The sequence below is a fragment of the Ranitomeya imitator genome, chromosome 6, assembly GCF_032444005.1.
Source record: "Ranitomeya imitator isolate aRanImi1 chromosome 6, aRanImi1.pri, whole genome shotgun sequence".
Classification (NCBI taxonomy): Eukaryota; Metazoa; Chordata; class Amphibia; order Anura; family Dendrobatidae; genus Ranitomeya; species Ranitomeya imitator.
In genome coordinates, this window is record NC_091287.1 from 340411269 (window position 1) to 340435968 (window position 24700).

Below are 24700 nucleotides of genomic sequence, written 5' to 3' on the forward strand. Positions count from 1 at the left end.
CTTTGTGAATTCCTCTGAGATAACAGTGGCTTTGAACATTAATGATATGGATAATCTGACGTAAAGGTCTTCACTTTATAGACTTCTAAGATGGGAACAACCTAAAGAAATGTGTACTGCTTATTTACACATGAAAGCAACATCTCATCTTCCTTCTACATGAAAAAAGTCTTATTTTCTCCCTAAACATTTGGTCTTGGAGTATTTTAATTTGATGCCAAGTACACATTGTACTCTACACAATATGTAACAAATCTGAAAAAGGACATTTTACTGCATAATAATGACTAATTTATCAGCAATATTAATGCATGTGAAAGGATATGGCACTGAATTATTGATGAAGCCGATGGTCGTAGTATTCTATTACATCCTTCTGATGCATTCGGTAACGTTCTCAATGTGGTAGAATTGCAAGTTACGATTAAAGTGTCTGACACATGCTGCCTCTACCATGGAAAGCAGGGATGTGCTGTCAGGTTCACTCTAACTAATGTATTGTTATTCCAAGGTTTACTAAAGGGAACCTGACAGATACGACCGAGCCACTTGGAATACAGACAGGAGGGTCTCCCTGTTCGCACTGTTGGAGTGAGAGGTCTCTCCCTGCATACATGTATACGGAGAGTCCAGTCACTCCAGGAGAGCAGGCGGGGAGAAGCCACTGGGGACCCATCTGTCCCACTAGTCTTCCATACGGCCCAGGCGACTTTTCAAGTGTTTCTCTGAACCTTGTTGATTTTCCATAGAATCTCAAACCACACTAAAATCTTTAAACCACCATTCGAGCCTGTAAAAACCATCTTGAACAGCACACACTTTGATGTGGGCTAGCTGTACCCACCAGTGAGTACACCAAATTGAACATCACATTATTGCAGATGGAGGACTACCCAAATAATAATAAATACTGGTCAGCTGAAGTCTATATATGTCTACATTGTGTAACATTCCTAGCTGGTGAATAGTGCACTTGCTGAGTAATCAGGGCTTGTCTATATATTATTGAACATGTACCGGTACATTCAATGCTGAAATGAATTATTTGTGTTTTTATATATATAATTATTTCAGTGGTCTACGACCAGTGTGTCACGACCTACTGTGAAACTGTAAGATTTAGCATGCTGTGATGCCTTTTAGTTTAACAGCTGGAGAGTCACAAATTGCCAATAATTTATACTGCAAAAACATTCCTAATTATGGTATTATACATTGCTCCCTGAGTTGTGTGTAACTGTGTAAGAGATGTATAACCAGAAGGCCACATCAACCAAAGTCCACCTCCACTAAAGGGTTATCCCTGATCTGCTACATGGCACTTAAATATCTAGGTGCCCTTTTTTATCTTTCTGCTTCTGATGTTTTGTGGAATCCATGATGGGTAGAAAATGGCAAGCTCTGTTACCAGTCGTAATATGGATGTACCAAACATTAATGTTGCGTTCATGTGCCAGTTGCCTTCACTGTTGGTTGCCACCACACCATTCCAGTGGAAAGTGCGAAAGGCCCTTTCCACATTAGTGTTATTAATTGTATATAGCTGTTGGCGTGGTAATATTGTGGTCACCTTGTTTTCTCAACTCGCTGCCCGGCCAGCAGCTGATCTGTGGACGCAAACCTAGGGTCCATGGCAGCAAAGGCCAGATACCTGTACAGGTGTGAAAGGGTGATCACTAGAGAACCCTTGGGTCATACTAAGTGGAGTGACCTGTGCCAAATCTCTTTAGCCTTTTTGAGTTGACTGATTCATTACAGCGGAGCAATTTTTTTCTACTCCTGTCAAGATGGAGAGTACATCAGTGTATTGGGCAGCACGGTGGCGCAGTGGATAACACTGCAGCCTTACAGCGCTGGAGTCCTGGGTTCTAATCCCACCTTGGACAACATCTGCAAGGAGTTTGTATGTTCTCCCCGTATTTGCGTGGGTTTCCTCCGGGTTCTCTGGGTTTCTTCCCACATTCCAAAGACATACTGATAGGGAATTTAGATTGTGATCCCCATCGGGGACAGTGATAATAATGTGTGCAAAACTGTAAAGCGCTGCGGAATATGTTAGCGCTATATAAAAATAAAGATTATTATTATTGAGACACTTTATAGCTGCACACACCTAATATGGCCTATGCCTTATGTGAAAATCACGAAGATGCCATTACCCCTTCATTGAAAACTGTGAGCTTTCTAAATGAACATGGAAGAACAGTCATGCCTCCTATCTAATTTTTCAATATAGAATATAGGGTAGTTGTAGTGGTTACTACAGTATATTGGCTTCATAGGCATTATTCTCTTTAACCCCTTCCCGACCCATGACGCCACGTAGGCGTCATGAAAGTCGGTGCCAATCCGACCCATGACGCCTATGCGGCGTCATGGAAAGATCGCGTCCCTGCAGGCCGGGTGAAAGGGTTAACTCCCATTTCACCCGATCTGCAGGGACAGGGGGAGTGGTAGTTTAGCCCAGGGGGGGTGGCTTCACCCCCTCGTGGCTACGATCGCTCTGATTGGCTGTTGAAAGTGAAACTGCCAATCAGAGCGATTTGTAATATTTCACCTATTATAATGGGTGAAATATTACAATCCAGCCATGGCCGATGCTGAAATATCATCGGCCATGGCTGGAAATACTAATGTGCCCCCACCCTACCCCACCGATCGCCCCCGCAGCCCCCCGATCTGGCCGGTACACTGCTCCGGCTCTCCTCCGTCCAGTGCTCCGCTCCCCCCCCCGTGCTCTTGTCCGCTCCCCCCGTGCTCCAATCACCCCCCCCCGTGCTCCAATCACCCCCCCTGCACTCCGATCCACACCCCCCGGTGCTCCGTTCCACCCCCCCGTGCTCCATTCCAGCCCCCCCGTGCTCCATTCCGGCCCCCCCCGTGCTCCGTTCCACCCCTCCCGCGCTCCGATTCCCCCCCCGTGCCCGATCCCCCCCCCCGCCCCGTGCTCCGATCCCCCCCCCCGTGGTCCCCCCCCACCCCATCATACTTACCGATCCAGCCGGGGTCCCGTCCGTCTTCTCCCTGGGCGCCGCCATCTTCCAAAATGGCGGGCGCATGTGCAGTGCGCCCGCCGAATCTGCCGGCCGGCAGATTCGTTCCAAAGTGCATTTTGATCACTGAGATATAATCTATCTCAGTGATCAAAATAAAAAAAATAATAAATGACCCCCCCCCTTTGTCACCCCCATAGGTAGGGACAATAAAAAAAATAAAGAAATTTTTTTTTTCCACTAATGTAAGAATAGGGTTAGGGGTAGGGGTAGGGTTAGGGCTAGGGTTAGGGTTTCGGTATGTGCACACGTATTCTGGTCCTCTGCGGATTTTTCCGCTGCGGATTTGATATATCCGCAGTGCTAAACCGCTGCGGATTTATGGCAGATTTACCGCGTTTTTTTCTGCGCATTTCACTGCGGTTTTACAACTGCGATTTTCTATTGGAGCAGTTGTAAAACCGCTGCGGAATCCGCACAAAAGAAGTGACATGCTGCGGAATGTAAACCGCTGCGTTTCCGTGCAGTTTTTCCGCAGCATGTGTACAGCGATTTTTGTTTCCCGTAGGTTTACATTGAACTGTAAACTCATGGGAAACTGCTGCGGATCCGCAGCGTTTTCCGCAGCGTGTGCACATACCTTTAGAATTAGGCTATGTGCACACGGTGCGGATTTGGCTGCGGATTCGCAGCAGTGTTCCATCAGGTTTACAGTACCATGTAAACATATGAAAAACCAAATCCGCTGTGCCCATGGTGCGGAAAATACCGCGCGGAAACGCTGCGTTGTATTTTCCGCAGCATGTCAATTCTTTGTGCGGATTCCGCAGCGTTTTACACCTGTTCCTCAATAGGAATCCGCAGGTGAAATCCGCACAAAAAACACTGGAAATCCGCGGAAAATCCGCAGGTAAAACGCAGTGCCTTTTACCCGCGGATTTTTCAAAAATGGTGCGGAAATATCTCACACGAATCCGCAACGTGGGCACATAGCCTTAGGGTTAGGGTTGGAATTAGGGTTGTAGTTAGGGTTAGGGGTGTGTTGGGGTTAGGGTTGTGGTTAGGGGTGTGTTGCGGTTAGGGTTGTGATTAGGGTTATGGCTACAGTTGGGATTAGCGTTAGGGGTGTGTTGGGGTTAGTGTTGGAGGTAGAATTGAGGGGTTACCACTGTTTAGGCACATCAGGGGTCTCCAAACGCAACATGGCGCCACCATTGATTCCAGCCAATCTCGTATTCAAAAAGTCAAATGGTGCTCCCTCACTTCTGAGCCCCGACGTGTGCCCAAACAGTGGTTTACCCCCACATATGGGGTACCAGCATACTCAGGACAAACTGCGCAACAATTACTGGGGTCCAATTTCTCCTGTTACCCTTGTGAATCTAAAAAAATGCTTGCTAAAACATAATTTTTGAGGAAAGAAAAATGATTTTTTATTTTCACGGCTCTGCGTTGTAAACGTCTGTGAAGCACTTGGGGGTTCAAAGTGCTCACCACATATCTAGATAAGTTCCTTGGGGGGTCTAGTTTCTAAAATGGGGTCACTTGTGGGGGTTTCTACTGTTTAGGCACACCAGGGGCTCTGCAAACGCAACGTGACACCCGTAGACCATTCCATCAAAGTCTGCATTTCAAAAGTCACTACTTCCCTTCTGAGCCCCGACGTGTGCCCAAACAGTGGTTTACCCCCACTCATGGGGTATCAGCGTATTCAGGAGAAACTGGACAACAACTTTTGGGGTCCAATTTCTCCTGTAACCCTTGGGAAAATAAAAAATTCTGGGCTAAATAATTATTTTTGAGGAAAGAAAACGTATTTATTATTTTCACGGCTCTGCATTATAAACTTCTATGAAGCGCTTGGGGGTTCAAAGTGCTCACCACACATCTAGATAAGTTCCTTTCGGGGTCTAGTTTCCAAAATGGGGTCACTTGTGGGGGGTTTCTACTGTTAAGCCACATCAGGGGCTCTGCAAACGCAACGTGACGCCCACAGAGCATTCCATCAAAGTCTGCATTTCAAAACGTCACTACTTCACTTCCGAGCCTCGGCATGTGCCCAAACAGTGGGTTACCCCCACATATGGGGTATCAGCGTACTCAGGAGAAACTGGACAACAACTTTTGGGGTCCAATTTCTTCTGTAACCCTTGGGAAAATAAAACATTCTGGGCTAAATAATTATTTTTGAGGAAAGAAAACGTATTTATTATTTTCACGGCTCTGCATTATAAACTTCTATGAAGCACTTGGGGGTTCAAAGTGCTCACCACACATCTAGATAAGTTCCTTTGGGGGTCTAGTTTCCAAAATGGGGTCACTTGTGGGGGGTTTCTACTGTTAAGCCACATCAGGGGCTCTGCAAACGCAACGTGACGCCCACAGAGCATTCCATCAAAGTCTGCATTTCAAAACGTCACTACTTCACTTCCGAGCCCCGGCATGTGCCCAAACAGTGATTTACCCCCACATATGGGGTATCAGCGTACTCAGGAGAAACTGGACAACAACTTTTGGGGTCAAATTTCTCCTGTTACCCTTGGGAAAATAAAAAATTGCAGGCTAAAAGATCATTTTTGAGAAAATAATTTTTTTTTTTTATTTTCATGGCTCTGCGTTATAAACTTCTGTGAAGCACTTGGGGGTTCAAAGTCCTCACCACACATCTAGATTAGTTCCTTTGGGGGTCTAGTTTCCAAAATGGTGTCATTTCTGAGGGATCTCCAATGTTTAGGCACACAGGGGCTCTCCAAACGTGACATGGTGTCCGCTAATGATTGGAGCTAATTTTCCATTTAAAAAGCCAAATGGCGTGCCATCCCTTCCGAGCCCTGCCGTGCGCCCAAACAGTGGTTTACCCCCACATATGGGGTATCAGCATACTCAGGACAAACTGGACAACAATATTTGGGGTCCAATTTCTCCTATTATCCTTGGCAAAATAGGAAATTCCAGGCTAAAAAATCATTTTTGAGGAAAGAAAAATTATTTTTTATTTTCATGGCTCTGCGTTATAAACTTCTGTGAAGCACCTGGGGGTTTAAAGTGCTCAATATGCATCTAGATAAGTTCCTTGGTGGGTCTAGTTTCCAAAATGGGGTCACTTGTGGGGGAGCACCAATGTTTAGGCACACAGGGGCTCTCCAAACGCGACATGGTGTCCGCTAACAATTGGAGCTAATTTTCCATTCAAAAAGTCAAATGGCGCGCCTTCCCTTCCGAGCCTTACCATGTGCCCAAACAGTGGTTTACCCCCACAAGTGAGGTATTGGTGTACTCAGGAGAAATTGCCCAACACATTTTAGGATCCATTTTATCCTGTTGCCCATGTGAAAATGAAAAAATTGAGGCTAAAAGAATTTTTTTGTGAAAAAAAAGTACTTTTTCATTTTTATGGATCAATTTGTGAAGCACCTGGGGGTTCAAAGTGCTCACTATGCATCTAGATAAGTTCCTTGGGATGTCTAGTTTCCAAAATGGGGTCACTTGTGGGGGAGCTCCAATTTTTAGGCACACGGGGGCTTTCCAAACGTGACATGGTGTCCGCTAAAGAGTGGAGCCAATTTTTGATTCAAAAAGTCAAATGGCGCTCCTTCCCTTCGAAGCCCTGCCGTGCGCCCAAACAGTGGTTTACCCCCACATATGAGGTATCAGCGTACTCAGGACAAATTGGACAACAACTTTCGTGGTTCAGTTTCTCCTTTTACCATTGGGAAAATAAAAGAATTGTTGCTAAAAGATAATTTTTGTGACTAAAAAGTTAAATGTTCATTTTTTCCTTCCATGTTGCTTCTGCTGCTGTGAAGCACCTGAAGGGTTAATAAACTTCTTGAATGTGGCTTTGAGTACCTTGAGGGGTGCAGTTTTTAGAATGGTGTCACTTTTGGGTATTTTCAGCCATATAGACCCCTCAAACTGACTTCAAATGTGAGGTGGTCCCTAAAAAAAATGGTTTTGTAAATTTCGTTGTAAAAATGACAAATCGCTGGTCAAATTTTAACCCTTATAACTTCCTAACAAAAAAAAATTTTGTTTCCAAAATTGTGCTGATGTAAAGTAAACATGTGGGAAATGTTATTTATTAACTATTTTGTGTCACATATCTCTCTGGTTTAACAGAATAAAAATTCAAAATGTGAAAATTGCAAAATTTTCAAAATTTTCGCCAAATTTCCGTTTTTATCACAAATAAACGCAGAATTTATTGACCTAAATTTACCACTAACATGAAGCCCAATATGTCACGAAAAAACAATCTCAGAACCGCTAGGATCCGTTGAAGCGTTCCTGAGTTATTACCTCATAAAGGGACACTGGTCAGAATTGCAAAAAACGGCAAGGTCTTTAAGGTCAAAATAGGCTGGGTCATGAAGGGATTAAGATGTATCTGTTTGAGTACTGGTTTTGGCCTCAGGCATAAGGCCATATTCACACTTTAGCATTGTATTCACACCACATATATCCATAGGTTTCCATTCACATGACATATTTCAAGATTGTGTAGTTGGGCTGTTCAGCTAGTATATGTTGGTATATGCAAACAGGTGTAGCACATTTCAGCTTATAGAAGATTTTTCATCCAATTCTTGATTAAAATATTTCAAAAACTTTTGTTCAATATCCTAAAAAAATTGACACTCTCAATAAATCCAAGCATCATGTAGTTTTCTTCTCGTTTCAGACTAAAATAATAATCCTTAAAGGGAACCTGTCACCCCATTTTTGCACTATGAGATAAAAATACTGTTAAATAGGGCCTGAGCTGTGTGTTACAATAGTATATTTTTTGTCCCCTGATTCCCCACCTATGCTGCCGAAATACCTTACCAAAGTCACCATTTTCGCCTGTCAATCAGGCTGGTCTGGTCAAAAGGGCGTGGTGAAATGGCTGCTTCTCCCCCACCTCTTGCTTATCTTCCCGGCGTTGGCGTAGTGGTTCTCGCATGCGCAACAGCCGAAAAAGAGCGAGATCTGTGCTATTCCCCTGGTTATCGGTGGGGGCGGCCATTTTCCTGAAGCAGATATGCGAACTCGGGTTCAGGAAAATGGCCGCCGCGATCTCCATCTGCGCACGCCTGAAGCCCTGGGCAGCAGAGCACTTCATCTGCGCACGCATGGCCTCAGGAAGATGGCCGCCCCCACTGATAACCAGGGGAATAGCACAGATCACGCTCTTTTTCGGCTGTTGTGCATGCGAGAACCACTACGCCAACGCCGGGAAGATAAGCAAGAGGTGGGGGAGAAGCAGCCATTTCACCACACCCTTTTGACCAGACAAGCCTGATTGACAGGCGAAAACGGCGACTTTGGTAAGGTATTTCGGCAGCATAGGTGGGGAATCGGGACAAAAAATATACTATTGTAACACACAGCTCAGGCCCTATTTAACGGTATTTTTATCTCATACTGCAAAAACGGGGTGACAGGTTCCCCTTAACCATGAATGATTATGGACTTTTTTTTTTAGTCTGAAACATGTTGGAATCTACAGTACATCGTGCTTGGAGTTTTGGAAATATTTTAATCAGGAAAGATCTGTAAAATCTTCTGTTTGTGTTGTTGTACCTTTTTGAGCTGTATATAGAGGCATAGAACCCTTTTTTTTTTTTTTTTTACTGAGGCATGTTGAGAAATAAATTCTCTTACACCGACAATTGCTTTTCAAATCATCTGTTATTTAAAAAATTGTGCATTCATGACACATAGTGTTGACATTTACTGCTCTCCTGGGCATATTTGGAGCTATTTCTCTTACAAGCAAAGGAAATAGTCTCCATTTCCTAACCAGGGCAAGGAAAAAAAAAAATTAGATTTCAGTTATTTTGATAGTTGACCAATAATTTCAGGCCTATTTTCCTCCTTCAAGAACCTGTGGCAATTCCAGAGAAGTTATAAACCAAACTGTGTTGTTTCATGAGCGGAGGCCACGAGAGGACTGTAAACTAGATGCTGCTCTGCATTTCTTTCAGTCTAGTAATGTCTTCTATTCTGCAGCAGGTTCATACTGTATAACCAAGGCATACATTTTTAAGATCCTGATCTGACATTGATTATATTCTAGTGGCTTTGGAGACCTGCATTATTCACACTTCATTGCCTTCTCTGAGAGTATGTGCACAAGCTTGAGGCTTAAAAAAAAGCATCTTTCATCTATTTCAGACACCTGTATACATTGATCTCCAATAATTGTAAATTTATTTTTCTTTACTATAGAATAGTTATGAGAAATATGATGGAAGGGCCTAAAGAGGCGTAGACTATAAGCAGGAGGTTGATGGCAGCTTGATTTCACTATGTAAAAGTATTGTATGGAGTCTGACCGACAATACTAGCATATCTCATGATATTGGAGAATCTGGTTGTATGCATAGATGAAGCTGGAAAGACACATTATCCTCCTTAAGTTAGAGTTTGCCATGTGAAATATGGGATCTGCAATTGATGCAGTGCATACTCAAAGCGCCCATCGTCCCCGTGACTCGATCGCGGGCCACCGAAGGGTTGACATGACATTCTAGGGCCTGCTGAAAACTGCTGTGCCCTGTGTGTGTGATAGTTTGTTGGTGGCTATTTGAATGACCACACTGTTTCTTAAAGGGGTTGTCCAGTACTCAGAAAACCCCCTTCTCAATCACTATATGTTCTCTGAGTAAAATAACAGGCTATATTCAACTCTGGTGCCGGCGGTGTTAAAGCTCTCGCGTGAAATTGTCACCAGGCTTACAGACAATCGGCTGCAGCTTCACTCTCATTTCCTTCAGATCAAACTGCTGCGGTCAGCCTTCCTTCGGATGTCCGTTTCGGCCAAAGGAAGTGAGAGGAAAGCGCCTGCGAAGGCTCGCGTGACATAAAAATATCATGCAAGCCCCAGGAGGACTAGGTCCAACACCAATGGATCCATGCTAGCATCGGAGGGGAGTATGGCTGTTATTATTTTACATAGGGTAAATATAGTGATTGAGACGGGGTTGTCCGATTAGTGGCCAAACTCCCTTTAATTGATATTCTTAGGGCACAATGAACAGATAGTGATCTATAGATCTTTCTTTCTATTTATAGCAACTTCTTGAAGCTATGGTCGATGCAGCTGAAAATCTATGCCCAAATGTTATGAAGAAAGCGAATATTCGTGAAGATTTCATTCAGGCCAGCACTGAGAAGATCTCAATTCCTCGGAACTTTGTAAAAAATGTCCTCCTGGAGCAATCGGGGATAGATATTCTTAACAAAATAAGGTAAAGTGTGCATAATGATAGAAAAGGGTTATCGATGATGATCCTATTTGTTGCCTTTTCGACTAAATGATTATTACACAAGGCTATGTACCTTATACTCTGTTCATAATATATTTCATGTAATAAATGAATAAAGGAAAACAATTGTGTAATAATTATCTAATAAAGGCGTAATGGCTTCCGACCTGTGCAGGTTCATCAGCTCCACAGTTTACACTGGTACCTAAAATCCTATTTTATGACTAGTTTAAAAATGCCAGTTTTAATAAATTTGGACCATAGACGTAAGATGCCCCTAATTAATTTAGAGGCATGCCCCTTCCCAACAAATAACGGGACTGGTACATCATATGTTGGGTCCCTGCCTTTGATGTAGGCTTGGGAACTGAGCCCTTCTCTTTCCCGGCAGATGATCGCTGTATTATTGTGTTATTAAATGCCGCTCCAAGGGCCCATGTGCCCGTGCATGTTCAAGTGCCCTCTAAGGGGAACTCCGAGAATTAGATAAAATGTCATCCCTGATGTAATTCAAACTGCATCCTGTCCTAGTCATGTATCAGTAAGCACTGCGGACTGAAGACATGCAGCTCCTGACACCTGCATCTTGACTAGCAAGAGATGTATCTTGCATATCTCAGCCGGCAGGGAGCATGGCAGGGATACGTGAAGAAATATATCCTTTCCTATCTGAGAACAGAGGAGGTTCTCTCCAACTTCATTCTCCTCCAGTGTTAATTTGCTTTCCAGTTGGGCACATTCAGTCTTTGTGCATAGCTATCAAGCTGTCATACTGGTAGAGGAGGATAAAGCTGGAGAGCACACTGAGGGTTAAAACCTATTTTGTTACACATGATATCCGTGCCCCAGGCGCCGAGGGGATATGTGTAATACAGCTGTTGTCTTTTGAGAGGCAGGTCTTGGAAGCTGTATGTCTTCAGTTTGCAGCCCGTCCTGGCCCTTGACTAGGATGGACAGCAGTTTGAATTATATCATGGACTCCAATTGATCTCATTCTTGGAGAACAGCGTTAAGGGACTACAAAATACAGTATTAATAATAAAATATTTATAAAAATGAAAAAGATCAACATTTTTCCATTAAAAACATTCATTCTGCAAATGAATGAAAGGGCTTGACTTGTTGATGTGCAGCTGATATTGTATCTCGCCAATATTCTCATTACTGGAGGTTTAGAAAGAAGGCTGAATTTTTCAAAGTATTGGGGTCGCCGTTTTTCCAATGAGGTGGTAAACCATGGTTATGAATATTTCATGCTTCTAAAGTGTCACATCAGAAATAATAAGATTAGATGTGAGACTTTTTGTGTCCTTTCCAGTGCTGCCTCAGATGATAACATGAAGCTCCGGATCCTCTGTTGCGGATTAGAGGTTCAATCCATATCGGCTGACCCTAAAACCCACCCCTTAATGAAGACTTTTCTGACCTTCTTTCACGAAACACTTTTCACTTAGAAAACAAATAGCATTTAGTTCTTTTCATGTTAAGTGTGATTTAATTTTTCAGTATCTAATCTAGGAAAAATGTGTCAGCCAGTGTCTGCCTAATCCTCCAAGCCTTCATCTTCATATCAGTCATCCGGGAAAGTGAACCCTCCATGCCTCAATTCTGTGAATTGTGCTTGTACAATGACCCGGATATAATCCAGAGTAACCCTTCAAGCACTGAAATTATTCCCACAAGCTCTAATATGAACAAGACCTCTAATTAAACCAACATAAATAATGGATTACAAATGGCTAGATGTATTTTTGGGAAAGCTTAATACCTTACTACGTGGAAATAATTATCTATTGACCTTGGTCAAATGCTACCTATCCTACCATACATGTTGCTGCCATTTGAAGTGAATATGTGATCAAAAAATGGCCTATTGTTTAAATCCAGCTTTTGTTACTTTTTTGTAATTGTGGGCAATTTTCTTTTCATCTAACACAATCTTTATTAAAAATAAGATTTTTGCACTTTCCACACCGGGACTTTTAGACTCCTACTTCTTATACTTTTAGTACATTCACATGTACATTAGGAGCAATGGATTGATTGATCTTCTACTTTTGAATTGAGGCTACTAATGTGCATGTGCAAAAGTCAATGTGAAGAGACCAGGCTTGCATACAGATGTTTCCTATCAGTGTAATCATGACTCTGATGACAATGAAACAGCTAAAAATTCTTCCTGAAAGGACAGAAATTATGAGTCTAAAATGGCCCTGTGGCCAGTGGAAAATTGCAAGATTATTTTTTATGGTTTTTAATAAAAAGCATGTGGAATATCTTTAAAAAAAATTGAATATCAGAAAAAGTTGCTTTGAATACCGTAATAGATCATTTTCTGGTTACGCATTCCCCCCCAAAAAAGTTTGGTGGCTATTAAACTTATTATCAAGTAGTCCTAATTATCTCAGTGTTCTCAAATGTTTACACATTGCCTTTTTTTTCAAACAAATGTTACTTTTTTTAGGGTAAAGTTATAATGCTAGCATTATTGCCGAGATATATATAGTTTTATATTCTTTCTTCACAGTGAAGTTAAACTTACGGTGGCCTCTTTCTTGTCCGACCGCATTGTTGATGAAATCTTAGATGCACTCTCAAGCAGCCATCATAAACTGGTAAGTCTTGTGTATAGTGTGTTTTTTTTTTTTTTCTTTTACTATCGAGGTGATATAAAGGGGTTATATAGCCGAGTAATAATTGTTATGATAAGGTAATTCAGTACCACAATGGACATAGAGGTCAGAGCACATACAGTGACCTGACAATAACCCAAAAACATAGAACGAGCTCTGAGACGTGGGAACTCTGCTGACCGCAATCCCTAATCCTCTCCAACCACACTAGAGGCAGCCGTGGATTGCGCCTAACGCTCCCTATGCAACTCGGCACAGCCTGAGAAACTAGCTAGCCTGAAGATAGAAAATAAGCCTACCTTGCCTCAGAGAAATACCCCAAAGGAAAAGGCAGCCCCCACATGTAATGACTGTGAGTTAAGATGAAAAGACAAACGTAGAGATGAAATAGATTTAGCAAAGTGAGGCCCGACTTTCTGAACAGAGCGAGGATAGGAAAGGTAACTTTGCGGTCAATACAAAACCCTACAAAAAACCACGCAAAGGGGGCAAAAAGACCCTCCGTACCGAACTAACAGAACGGAGGTACACCCTCTGCGTCCCAGAGCTTCCAGCAAGCAAGAAAAAACAAATTGACAAGCTGGACAGCAAAAAACAGCAAACAAAATAGCAAAGCAGAACTTGGCTATGCAGAGCAGCAGGCCACAGGAACGATCCAGGAGGAAACGGGTCCAATACTAGAACATTGACTGGAGGCCAGGATCAAAGCACTAGGTGGAGTTAAATAGAGCAGCACCTAACGACTTCACCACATCACCTGAGGAAGGAAACTCAGAAGCCGCAGTACCACTCTGAAACCAGGGATTCAAGCTTCAGGAGGCTAATTTGCATATTCCAGGTGCCTTCTGGGAGAAGCGAAGTCTCCCTCAGCTAGAAGATCGTTGGGTACAGCCGGGACCAGCTGCTTCGAAAGCATCACCAAACCGCGCGCCGAATTTTTGCCTGTAGGACATTATTGCAAGAGAGCTTGGCTGAGTAGATTACACAAGAAGGAAAACACACAGCAAGTCAGCAGGATCTAGGAGCAACATGGCAAATGTGACAACTACATGGTGAGCTGCAGCATGTGCTACATGTTCACAGATCGACCAGAAGAAGAATCCAATTTCACCTGTCAGAAGTGTAGACTAGTGGCCCTTTTAGAAGAAAAGGTGCGGGGTCTGGAAGAAAGAATAGCAACTTTGAAACTCATCAAAGAGAATGAAGACTTTCTAGACAGAACAGAAGCATCTCTACTGGTCACAGAAGGTGCAAAAAGTGTCAGAGAACCTCCAAAAGCAGATGAGTGGAAGCATGTGACCAAAAGAAGCAAGAAGACCATGGAGAAATCACCAACCACACAACTGAAGAACCGATATCAAATCTTTGTAGAGGATGAAGATGGCACACCTAAGAATGAAGCAATACCAGCAAGCAAAAAAGAAAAGGGCACACAGCAACAAGTGACAGCAAAAAGTACAGCCAAGAAGCAACGAAGAGTGGTGGTGGTGGGAGACTCACTACTGAGAGGCACCGAAGCAGCCATCTGCAGACCGGACATAACTGCAAGAGAAGTATGCTGCCTTCCAGGTGCGATGATCAAGGATGTGACCGATAGGATACCAAAGCTCTTCAGCTCCAAGGACGTCCACCCATTTCTTCTGATACATGTTGGCACCAATGACACGGCAAGGAAGGACCTACCGACAATCTGCAAGGACTTTGAAGAGTTGGGGAAGAAAGTAAAGGAACTGGATGCACAGGTAGTTTTTTCTTCTATCCTTCCAGTAGACGGGCATGGCACCAGGAGATGGAACAGGATCCTTGATGCAAACAACTGGCTAAGACGATGGTGCAGACAACAAGGATTTGGATTCCTGGACCACGGTGTGAATTACTGGTATGATGGACTCCTCGCCAGAGACGGACTACACCTCAACAAACCTGGGAAACACACATTCGCCAGAAGACTCGCTACACTCATCAGGAGGGCGTTAAACTAGAAGAAGAGGGGACGGGAAGAAAAACATTAGACTCGAACAAAGACGACCCAGGAAAACATACTCAGAAGGGAGGTAAGAACATTTCTAAAACAATCCACAGTGAGGAGATTGGAACAAAACAAAATCCTCTAAACTGCATGCTCGCAAACGCCAGAAGCCTGACAAACAAGATGGAAGAACTAGAAGCAGAAATATCTACAGGTAACTTTGACATAGTGGGAATAACCGAGACATGGTTAGATGAAAGCTATGACTGGGCAGTTAACTTACAGGGTTACAGTCTGTTTAGAAAGGATCGTAAAAATCGGAGAGGAGGAGGGGTTTGTCTCTATGTAAAGTCTTGTCTAAAGTCCACTTTAAGGGAGGATATTAGCGAAGGGAATGAGGATGTCGAGTCCATATGGGTTGAAATTCATGGAGGGAAAAATGGTAACAAAATTCTCATTGGGGTCTGTTACAAACCCCCAAATATAACAGAAAGCATGGAAAGTCTACTTCTAAAGCAGATAGATGAAGCTGCAACCCATAATGAGGTCCTGGTTATGGGGGACTTTAACTACCCGGATATTAACTGGGAAACAGAAACCTGTGAAACCCATAAAGGCAACAGGTTTCTGCTAATAACCAAGAAAAATTATCTTTCACAATTGGTGCAGAATCCAACCAGAGGAGCAGCACTTTTAGACCTAATACTATCTAGTAGACCTGACAGAATAACAAATCTGCAGGTGGTTGGGCATTTAGGAAATAGCGACCACAATATTGTGCAGTTTCACCTGACTTTCACTAGGGGGACTTGTCAGGGAGTCACAAAAACATTGAACTTTAGGAAGGCAAAGTTTGAACAGCTTAGAGATGCCCTTAATCTGGTAGACTGGGACAATATCCTCAGAAATGAGAATACAGATAATAAATGGGAAATGTTTAAGAACATCCTAAATAGGCAGTGTAAGCGGTTTATACCTTGTGGGAATAAAAGGACTAGAAATAGGAAAAACCCAATGTGGCTAAACAAAGAAGTAAGACAGGCAATTAACAGTAAAAAGAAAGCATTTGCACTACTAAAGCAGGATGGCACCATTGAAGCTCTAAAAAACTATAGGGAGAAAAATACTTTATCTAAAAAACTAATTAAAGCTGCCAAAAAGGAAACAGAGAAGCACATTGCTAAGGAGAGTAAAACTAATCCCAAACTGTTCTTCAACTATATCAATAGTAAAAGAATAAAAACTGAAAATGTAGGCCCCTTAAAAAATAGTGAGGAAAGAATGGTTGTAGATGACGAGGAAAAAGCTAACATATTAAACACCTTCTTCTCCACGGTATTCACGGTGGAAAATGAAATGCTAGGTGAAATCCCAAGAAACAATGAAAACCCTATATTAAGGGTCACCAATCTAACCCAAGAAGAGGTGCGAAACCGGCTAAATAAGATTAAAATAGATAAATCTCCGGGTCCGGATGGCATACACCCACGAGTACTAAGAGAACTAAGTAATGTAATAGATAAACCATTATTTCTTATTTTTAGGGACTCTATAGCGACAGGGTCTGTTCCGCAGGACTGGCGCATAGCAAATGTGGTGCCAATATTCAAAAAGGGCTCTAAAAGTGAACCTGGAAATTATAGGCCAGTAAGTCTAACCTCTATTGTTGGTAAAATATTTGAAGGGTTTCTGAGGGATGTTATTCTGGATTATCTCAATGAGAATAACTGTTTAACTCCATATCAGCATGGGTTTATGAGAAATCGCTCCTGTCAAACCAATCTAATCAGTTTTTATGAAGAGGTAAGCTATAGACTGGACCACGGTGAGTCATTGGACGTGGTATATCTCGATTTTTCCAAAGCGTTTGATACCGTGCCGCACAAGAGGTTGGTACACAAAATGAGAATGCTTGGTCTGGGGGAAAATGTGTGTAAATGGGTTAGTAACTGGCTTAGTGATAGAAAGCAGAGGGTGGTTATAAATGGTATAGTCTCTAACTGGGTCGCTGTGACCAGTGGGGTACCGCAGGGGTCAGTATTGGGACCTGTTCTCTTCAACATATTCATTAATGATCTGGTAGAAGGTTTACACAGTAAAATATCGATATTTGCAGATGATACAAAACTATGTAAAGCAGTTAATACAAGAGAAGATAGTATTCTGCTACAGATGGATCTGGATAAGTTGGAAACTTGGGCTGAAAGGTGGCAGATGAGGTTTAACAATGATAAATGTAAGGTTATACACATGGGAAGAGGGAATCAATATCACCATTACACACTGAACGGGAAACCACTGGGTAAATCTGACAGGGAGAAGGACTTGGGGATCCTAGTTAATGATAAACTTACCTGGAGCAGCCAGTGCCAGGCAGCAGCTGCCAAGGCAAACAGGATCATGGGGTGCATTAAAAGAGGTCTGGATACACATGATGAGAGCATTATACTGCCTCTGTACAAATCCCTAGTTAGACCGCACATGGAGTACTGTGTCCAGTTTTGGGCACCGGTGCTCAGGAAGGATATAATGGAACTAGAGAGAGTACAAAGGAGGGCAACAAAATTAATAAAGGGGATGGGAGAACTACAATACCCAGATAGATTAGCGAAATTAGGATTATTTAGTCTAGAAAAAAGACGACTGAGGGGCGATCTAATAACCATGTATAAGTATATAAGGGGACAATACAAATATCTCGCTGAGGATCTGTTTATACCAAGGAAGGTGACGGGCACAAGGGGGCATTCTTTGCGTCTGGAGGAGAGAAGGTTTTTCCACCAACATAGAAGAGGATTCTTTACTGTTAGGGCAGTGAGAATCTGGAATTGCTTGCCTGAGGAGGTGGTGATGGCGAACTCAGTCGAGGGGTTCAAGAGAGGCCTGGATGTCTTCCTGGAGCAGAACAATATTGTATCATACAATTATTAGGTTCTGTAGAAGGACGTAGATCTGGGTATTTATTATGATGGAATATAGGCTGAACTGGATGGACAAATGTCTTTTTTCGGCCTTACTAACTATGTTACTATGTTACTCTCCTCCACCAACGGAAGCTCACAGAGAGAATCAGCCGAAGTACCACTTGTGACCACAGGAGGGAGCTCTGCCACAGAATTCACAACAGTACCCCCCCCCTTGAGGAGAGGGTCACCAAACCCTCACCAGAGCCCCCAGGATGACCAGGATGAGCCACATGAAAGGCACGAACAAGATCGGGAGCATGGACATCAGAGGCAACGACCCAGGAATTATCTTCCTGAGCATAACCCTTCCACTTAACCAGATACTGGAGTTTCCGTCTTGAAAGATGAGAATCCAAAATCTTCTCCACAATATACTCCAACTCCCCCTCCACCAAAACCGGGGCAGGAGGATCAACAGATGGAACCATAGGTGCCACGTATCTCCGCAACAATGACCTATGGAATACGTTATGTATGGAAAAAGAATCTGGAAGGGTCAGACGAAAACACACAGGATTAAGAACCTCAGAAATCCTATACGGACCAATGAAACGAGGTTTAAACTTAAAAGAGGAAACCTTCATAGGAATATGACGAGAAGATAACCAAACCAAATCCCCAACACGAAGTCGGGGACCCACACAGCGTCTGCAATTAGCAAAACGTTGAGCCTTCTCCTGGGACAAGGTCAAATTGTCCACTACATGAGTCCAAATCTGCTGCAACCTGTCCACCACAGTATCCACACCAGGACAGTCCGAAGACTCAACCTGCCCTGAAGAGAAACGAGCATGGAACCCAGAGTTGCAGAAAAACGGCGAAACCAAGGTAGCCGAGCTGGCCCGATTATTAAGGGCGAACTCAGCCAAAGGCAAAAAGGACACCCAGTCATCCTGATCAGCAGAAACACAGCATCTCAGATATGTTTCCAAGGTCTGATTGGTTCGTTCGGTCTGGCCATTAGTCTGAGGATGGAAAGCCGAGGAAAAAGACAAGTCAATGCCCATCCTACCACAAAAGGCTCGCCAAAACCTCGAAACAAACTGGGAACCTCTGTCAGAAACGATATTCTCTGGAATGCCATGTAAACGAACCACATGCTGGAAGAACAATGGCACCAAATCAGAGGAGGAAGGTAATTTAGACAAGGGTACCAAATGGACCATCTTAGAGAAGCGATCACAGACCACCCAAATGACTGACATCATTGACCAGGTCATCCTGGTCATCTTTTGAGAGACGGGAAGATCTGAAATAAAATCCATAGAGATATGTGTCCAAGGCCTCTTCGGGACGGGCAAGGGCAAAAGCAACCCACTGGCACGAGAACAGCAGGGCTTAGCCCGAGCACAAATCCCACAGGACTGCACAAAAGTACGCACATGCCGCGACAGAGATGGCCACCAAAAGGATCTAGCCACTAACTCTCTGGTACCAAAGATTCCAGGATGACCAGCCAACACCGAACAATGAACCTCAGAGATAACTTTATTCGTCCACCTATCAGGGACAGTTTCTCCGCTGGGCAACGATCAGGTTTATTAGCCTGAAATTTTTGCAGCACCCGCCGCAAATCAGGGGAGATGGCAGACACAATTACTCCCTCTTTGAGGATACCCGCCGGCTCAGATAAACCCGGAGAGTCGGACACAAAACTCCTAGACAGGGCATCCGCCTTCACATTTTTAGAGCCCGGAAGGTACGAAATCACAAAGTCAAAACGGGCAAAAAACAGCGACCAACGAGCCTGTCTAGGATTCAAGCGCTTGGCAGACTCGAGATAAGTCAAGTTCTTATGATCAGTCAATACCACCACGCGATGCTTAGCTCCTTCAAGCCAATGACGCCACTCCTCGAATGCCCACTTCATGGCCAGCAACTCTCGATTGCCCACATCATAATTTCGCTCAGCAGGCGAAAACTTCCTGGAAAAAAAGGCGCATGGTTTCATCACCGAGCAATCAGAACTTCTCTGCGACAAAACAGCCCCCTGCTCCAATCTCAGAAGCATCAACCTCGACCTGGAATGGAAGTGTGACGCCCAGGAGACCGGGATACCCAGCACCGGACCAATGGGGTCTGTCTCTTAAGGGGGATGTCACGGGTGGCTTGACCCGGTGCTGTAGCCTCAGGCAATGCACAGTGTAAGGGGTATCGTGAGGGAGCAGGCACTTACTTGATCAGCAGCAGGTTCTCCCAGCGGCGATGATCCCGATCCTGGATATTGGCTATTGTCCAAATGAAAGACTGAGGCACTGAAACGTTTAACCAGTTTACTTTAACATAAAGGGATTTACAACCAGTCCTGTCACCGGAGTCTGTATGGGAACTCTGAGTTACTTTGACCCTGCCGGGGTCTTCGCCTCTTATTGTACGCAGTTTCTGTGTGGCCCTGCTGCTGTATGTGAACTGGCTGCCGGCCCAATCTGTCCCCTCCGAGCCCTGGTTCAACGGGCAACCCGAGTCCTTTTATCAGCTTACCCCCTCCGGGAGTACCGCTGAACTCTGTGTCTGTTGCTGCGTCCGGCCCTAGTGAAGCTGATATCACCTCACGTTTTTCCGGTTGCTGTATTATATATAATGAATACAGCCACGGATCCGGTATCCGTCTTTGCGCCTGTTCTGGGTAGTGATTAATGCTACCCGGTTCTCACAATGTCCTTTTTCTCTGTCCCTTTTCTCCTCATGCCGGTGATTTAGGCCTGGAAACAGTCACAGGACTGTTAGAAATTCAGCTGTATGACCTCTCACTTTCAGCTCCTTAGCCCAACTGCCATTTCTTCTCTCAGACCAGAATGGATCAAGGGGAGTCTCTGGAGCTCCCCCTTCCGGCCGGAGGTGGTAGTGCAGTCTTGCTATTTTAGTATTTGTATTTACTGTCAGTAACTATTTTTGTGGCAAATACCCCTAGGGGTGCCACAGAAGCGAAACATCTGGTTGACACAACACAGGGGCAGAAGAAAAACGACGCTTCAACTCTTGAAAAGCTTCCACAGCAGCAGAAGACCAATTGACCACATCTGCACCCTTCTTGGTCAAATCGGTCAATGGTTTAGCAATACTAGAAAAATTGCAGATGAAGCGACGATAAAAATTAGCAAAGCCCAGAAACTTTTGCAGACTTTTCAGAGATGTCGGCTGAGTCCAATCATGGATGGCTTGGACCTTAACAGGGTCCATCTCGATAGTAGAAGGGGAAAAGATGAACCCCAAAAATGAAACCTTCTGAACACCAAAGAGACACTTTGATCCTTTCACAAACAAAGAATTAGCACGCAGGACCTGAAACACCGTTCTGACCTGCTTCACATGAGACTCCCAATCATCCGAGAAGATCAAAATGTCATCCAAGTACACAATCAGGAATTTATCCAGGTACTCTCGGAAGATGTCATGCATAAAGGACTGAAACACTGATGGAGCATTGGCAAGTCCGAATGGCATTACTAGATACTCAAAATGGCCCTCGGGCGTATTAAATGCAGTTTTCCATTTATCGCCTCGCTTAATACGCACAAGATTATATGCACCACGAAGATCTATCTTGGTGAACCAACTGGCCCCCTTAATCCGAGCAAACAAATCAGATAACAACGGCAAGGGGTACTGAAATTTAACAGTGATCTTATTAAGAAGGCGGTAATCTATACAAGGTCTCAGCGAACCATCCTTCTTGGCTACAAAAAAGAACCCTGCTCCTAATGGCGACGATGATGGGCGAATATGCCCCTTCTCCAAGGACTCCTTCACATAACTCCGCATAGCGACGTGCTCAGGCACAGATAAATTAAACAGTCGACCTTTTGGGAATTTACTACCAGGAATCAAATCGATAGCACAATCACAATCCCTATGCGGAGGTAGGGTATCGGACTTGGGCTCATCAAATACATCCCGGTAATCAGACAAGAACTCTGGAACCTCAGAAGGGGTGGATGAAGAAATAGTCAGAAATGGGACATCACCATGTACCCCCTGACAACCCCAGCTGGACACAGACATGGATTTTCAATCTAATACTGGATTATGGACTTGTAGCCATGGCAACCCCAACACGACCACATCATGCAGATTATGCAACACCAGAAAGCGAATAACCTCCTGATGTGCAGGAGCCATGCACATGGTCAGCTGGGTCCAGTACTGAGGCTTATTCTTGGCCAAAGGCGTAGCATCAATTCCTCTCAATGGAATGGGACACTGCAAGGGCTCCAAGAAAAACCCACAACGCCTAGCATACTCCAAGTCCATCAAATTCAGGGCAGCGCCTGAATCCACAAATGCCATGACAGAATACGATGACAAAGAGCAGATCAAGGTAACGGACAAAAGAAATTTTGACTGTGCCGTACCAATGGTGGCAGACCTAGCGAACCGCGTAGTGCGCTTAGGACAATCAGAGATAGCATGAGTGGAATCACCACAGTAGAAACACAGCCCATTCAGACGTCTGTATTCTTGCCGTTCAACTCTGGTCAAAGTCCTATCGCACTGCATAGGCTCAGGTTTAAGCTCAGGTAATACCGCCAAATGGTGCACAGATTTACGCTCACGCAAGCGTCGACCGATCTGAATGGCCAAAGACATAGACTCATTCAGACCAGCAGGCATAGGAAATCCCACCATGACATCCTTAAGGGCTTCAGAGAGACCCTTTCTGAAAATAGCTGCCATCGCACCTTCACTCCATTGAGTGAGTACGGACCACTTTCTAAATTTCTGACAATATACCTCTATCTCATCCTGACCCTGACACAGAGCCAGCAAATTCTTCTCTGCCTGATCCACTGAATTAGGTTCATCGTACAGCAATCCGAGCGCCAGGAAAAACGCATCGATATTACTTAATGCAGGATCTCCTGACGCAAGAGAAAATGCCCAGTCCTGAGGGTCGCCACGTAAAAAAGAAATAATGATCCTAGCTTGTTGAACTGGGTCACCAGAGGAGCGAGGTTTCAAAGCCAGAAATAGTTTACAATTATTTTTGAAACTCAGAAATTTAGTTCTATCTCCAAAAAACAAATCAGGAATAGGAATTCTCGGTTCTAACATAGAATTCTGAACCACAAAGTCTTGAATATTTTGTACTCTTGCCGTGAGCTGATCCACACATGAAGACAGACCTTTAATGTCCATCGCTACACCTGTGTCCTGAACCACCCAAATGTCTAGGGGAAAAAAAAGGCAAAACACAGTGCAAAGAAAAAAAAATGGTCTCAGAACTTTTTTTCCCTCTATTGAGAATCATTAGTACTTTGGGCCTCCAGTACTGTTATAAGGTAATTCAGTACCACAATGGACATAGAGGTCAGAACACATACAGTGACCTGACAATAACCCAAAAACATAGAACGAGCTCTGAGACGTGGGAACTCTGCTGACCGCAATCCCTAATCCTCTCCAACCACACTAGAGGCAGCCGTGGATTGCGCCTAACGCTCCCTATGCAACTCGGCACAGCCTGAGAAACTAGCTAGCCTGAAGATAGAAAATAAGCCTACCTTGCCTCAGAGAAATACCCCAAAGGAAAAGGCAGCCCCCACATATAATGACTGTGAGTTAAGATGAAAAGACAAACGTAGAGATGAAATAGATTTAGCAAAGTGAGGCCTGACTTTCTGAACAGAGCGAGGATAGGAAAGGTAACTTTGCGGTCAATACAAAACCCTACAAAAAAACCACGCAAAGGGGGCAAAAAGACCCTCCGTACCGAACTAACGGCACGGAGGTACACCCTCTGCGTCCCAAAGCTTCCAGCAAGCAAGAAAAAACAAATTGATAAGCTGGACAGAATAAAACAGCAAACAAAATAGCAAAGCAGAACTTGGCTATGCAGAGCAGCAGGCCACAGGAACGATCCAGGAGGAAACAGGTCCAATACTAGAACATTGACTGGAGGCCAGGATCAAAGCACTAGATGGAGTTAAATAGAGCAGCACCTAACAACTTCACCACATCACCTGAGGAAGGAAGCTCAGAAGCCGCAGTACCACTCTCCTCCACCAACGGAAGCTCACAGAGAGAATCAGCCGAAGTACCACTTGTGACCACAGGAGGGAGCTCTGCCACAGAATTCACAACAAATAATATGACGTTGCAATATGACAGCCTTGTACAGTGCTTTGCTGATAAGCTTTGTGTTACAGAAGTTATTACAATTTATTTATCTCATACTTGATTTTCAGTTAATACATATGTAAGGGTCTCTGCACTGAACGATCTGCGCAACTTTGAGCAACGCATGGTAATCAGTGCTAGAGTAGGCTAGGGCAAGATTTCCAAACCTACCAACCTTGTGGGGTTTACTCAAGCAACTGTGTCGTGAGCATACCCTTAATTGTGTGATCATAGAAAAATATCAAATTAAAGGGAATCCTGTGGATGTAAGCAACTTATCCATGAAAGGGGTCTGAGGAGGATGTTCTCATTCTGACGGGTTGTCAGGCAGACTGCAGCCAAATTCAGCGCTGTTGCTTCCAACGAATCTGACCAAATGCACAAATTTTCATTCCTTAGCACAGATGCAAACAGGCCAGACACCATTTGGTAAAGAAGCTTAACCTCTTAATAACTGAGCCAATTTTGACCTTAATGAGCAAGCCAAATTTTACAATTCTGACCCCTGTCGCTTTGAGGTTACACTCAACGGATCCCACTGATTCTGAGACATATTGTACTTCATGGTACTGTTAAAATTTCTTCGCTATAACTTGCGTTTATTTGTGAAAAAATCGGAAATTTGTCAAAAATTTAGCAATCTTCAAACTTTGAATTCTTATGCCCTCAACCCCTTTCTGACATCTGACGTACTATCCCGTTGAGGTGGGGTGGGCCCGTATGACCACAGACGGGATAGTACGTCATAGCGATCGGCCGTGCTCACGGG

At 43.9% G+C, this 24700-nt stretch overlaps 1 protein-coding gene across 2 annotated transcripts in view; it reads left to right on the forward strand.

Moving 5' to 3' along the window:
• Nucleotides 1-24700, forward strand: part of CARMIL1 (capping protein regulator and myosin 1 linker 1) — a 376826-nt gene that overhangs the window by 265222 nt on the left and 86904 nt on the right. For both annotated transcript variants that reach the window (XM_069730895.1, XM_069730896.1), the window contains exons 27-28: nucleotides 10053-10228; nucleotides 12774-12861. In XM_069730895.1, the coding sequence (XP_069586996.1) occupies nucleotides 10053-10228; nucleotides 12774-12861 (264 nt within the window). The remainder of the gene's footprint in view (nucleotides 1-10052; nucleotides 10229-12773; nucleotides 12862-24700) is intronic.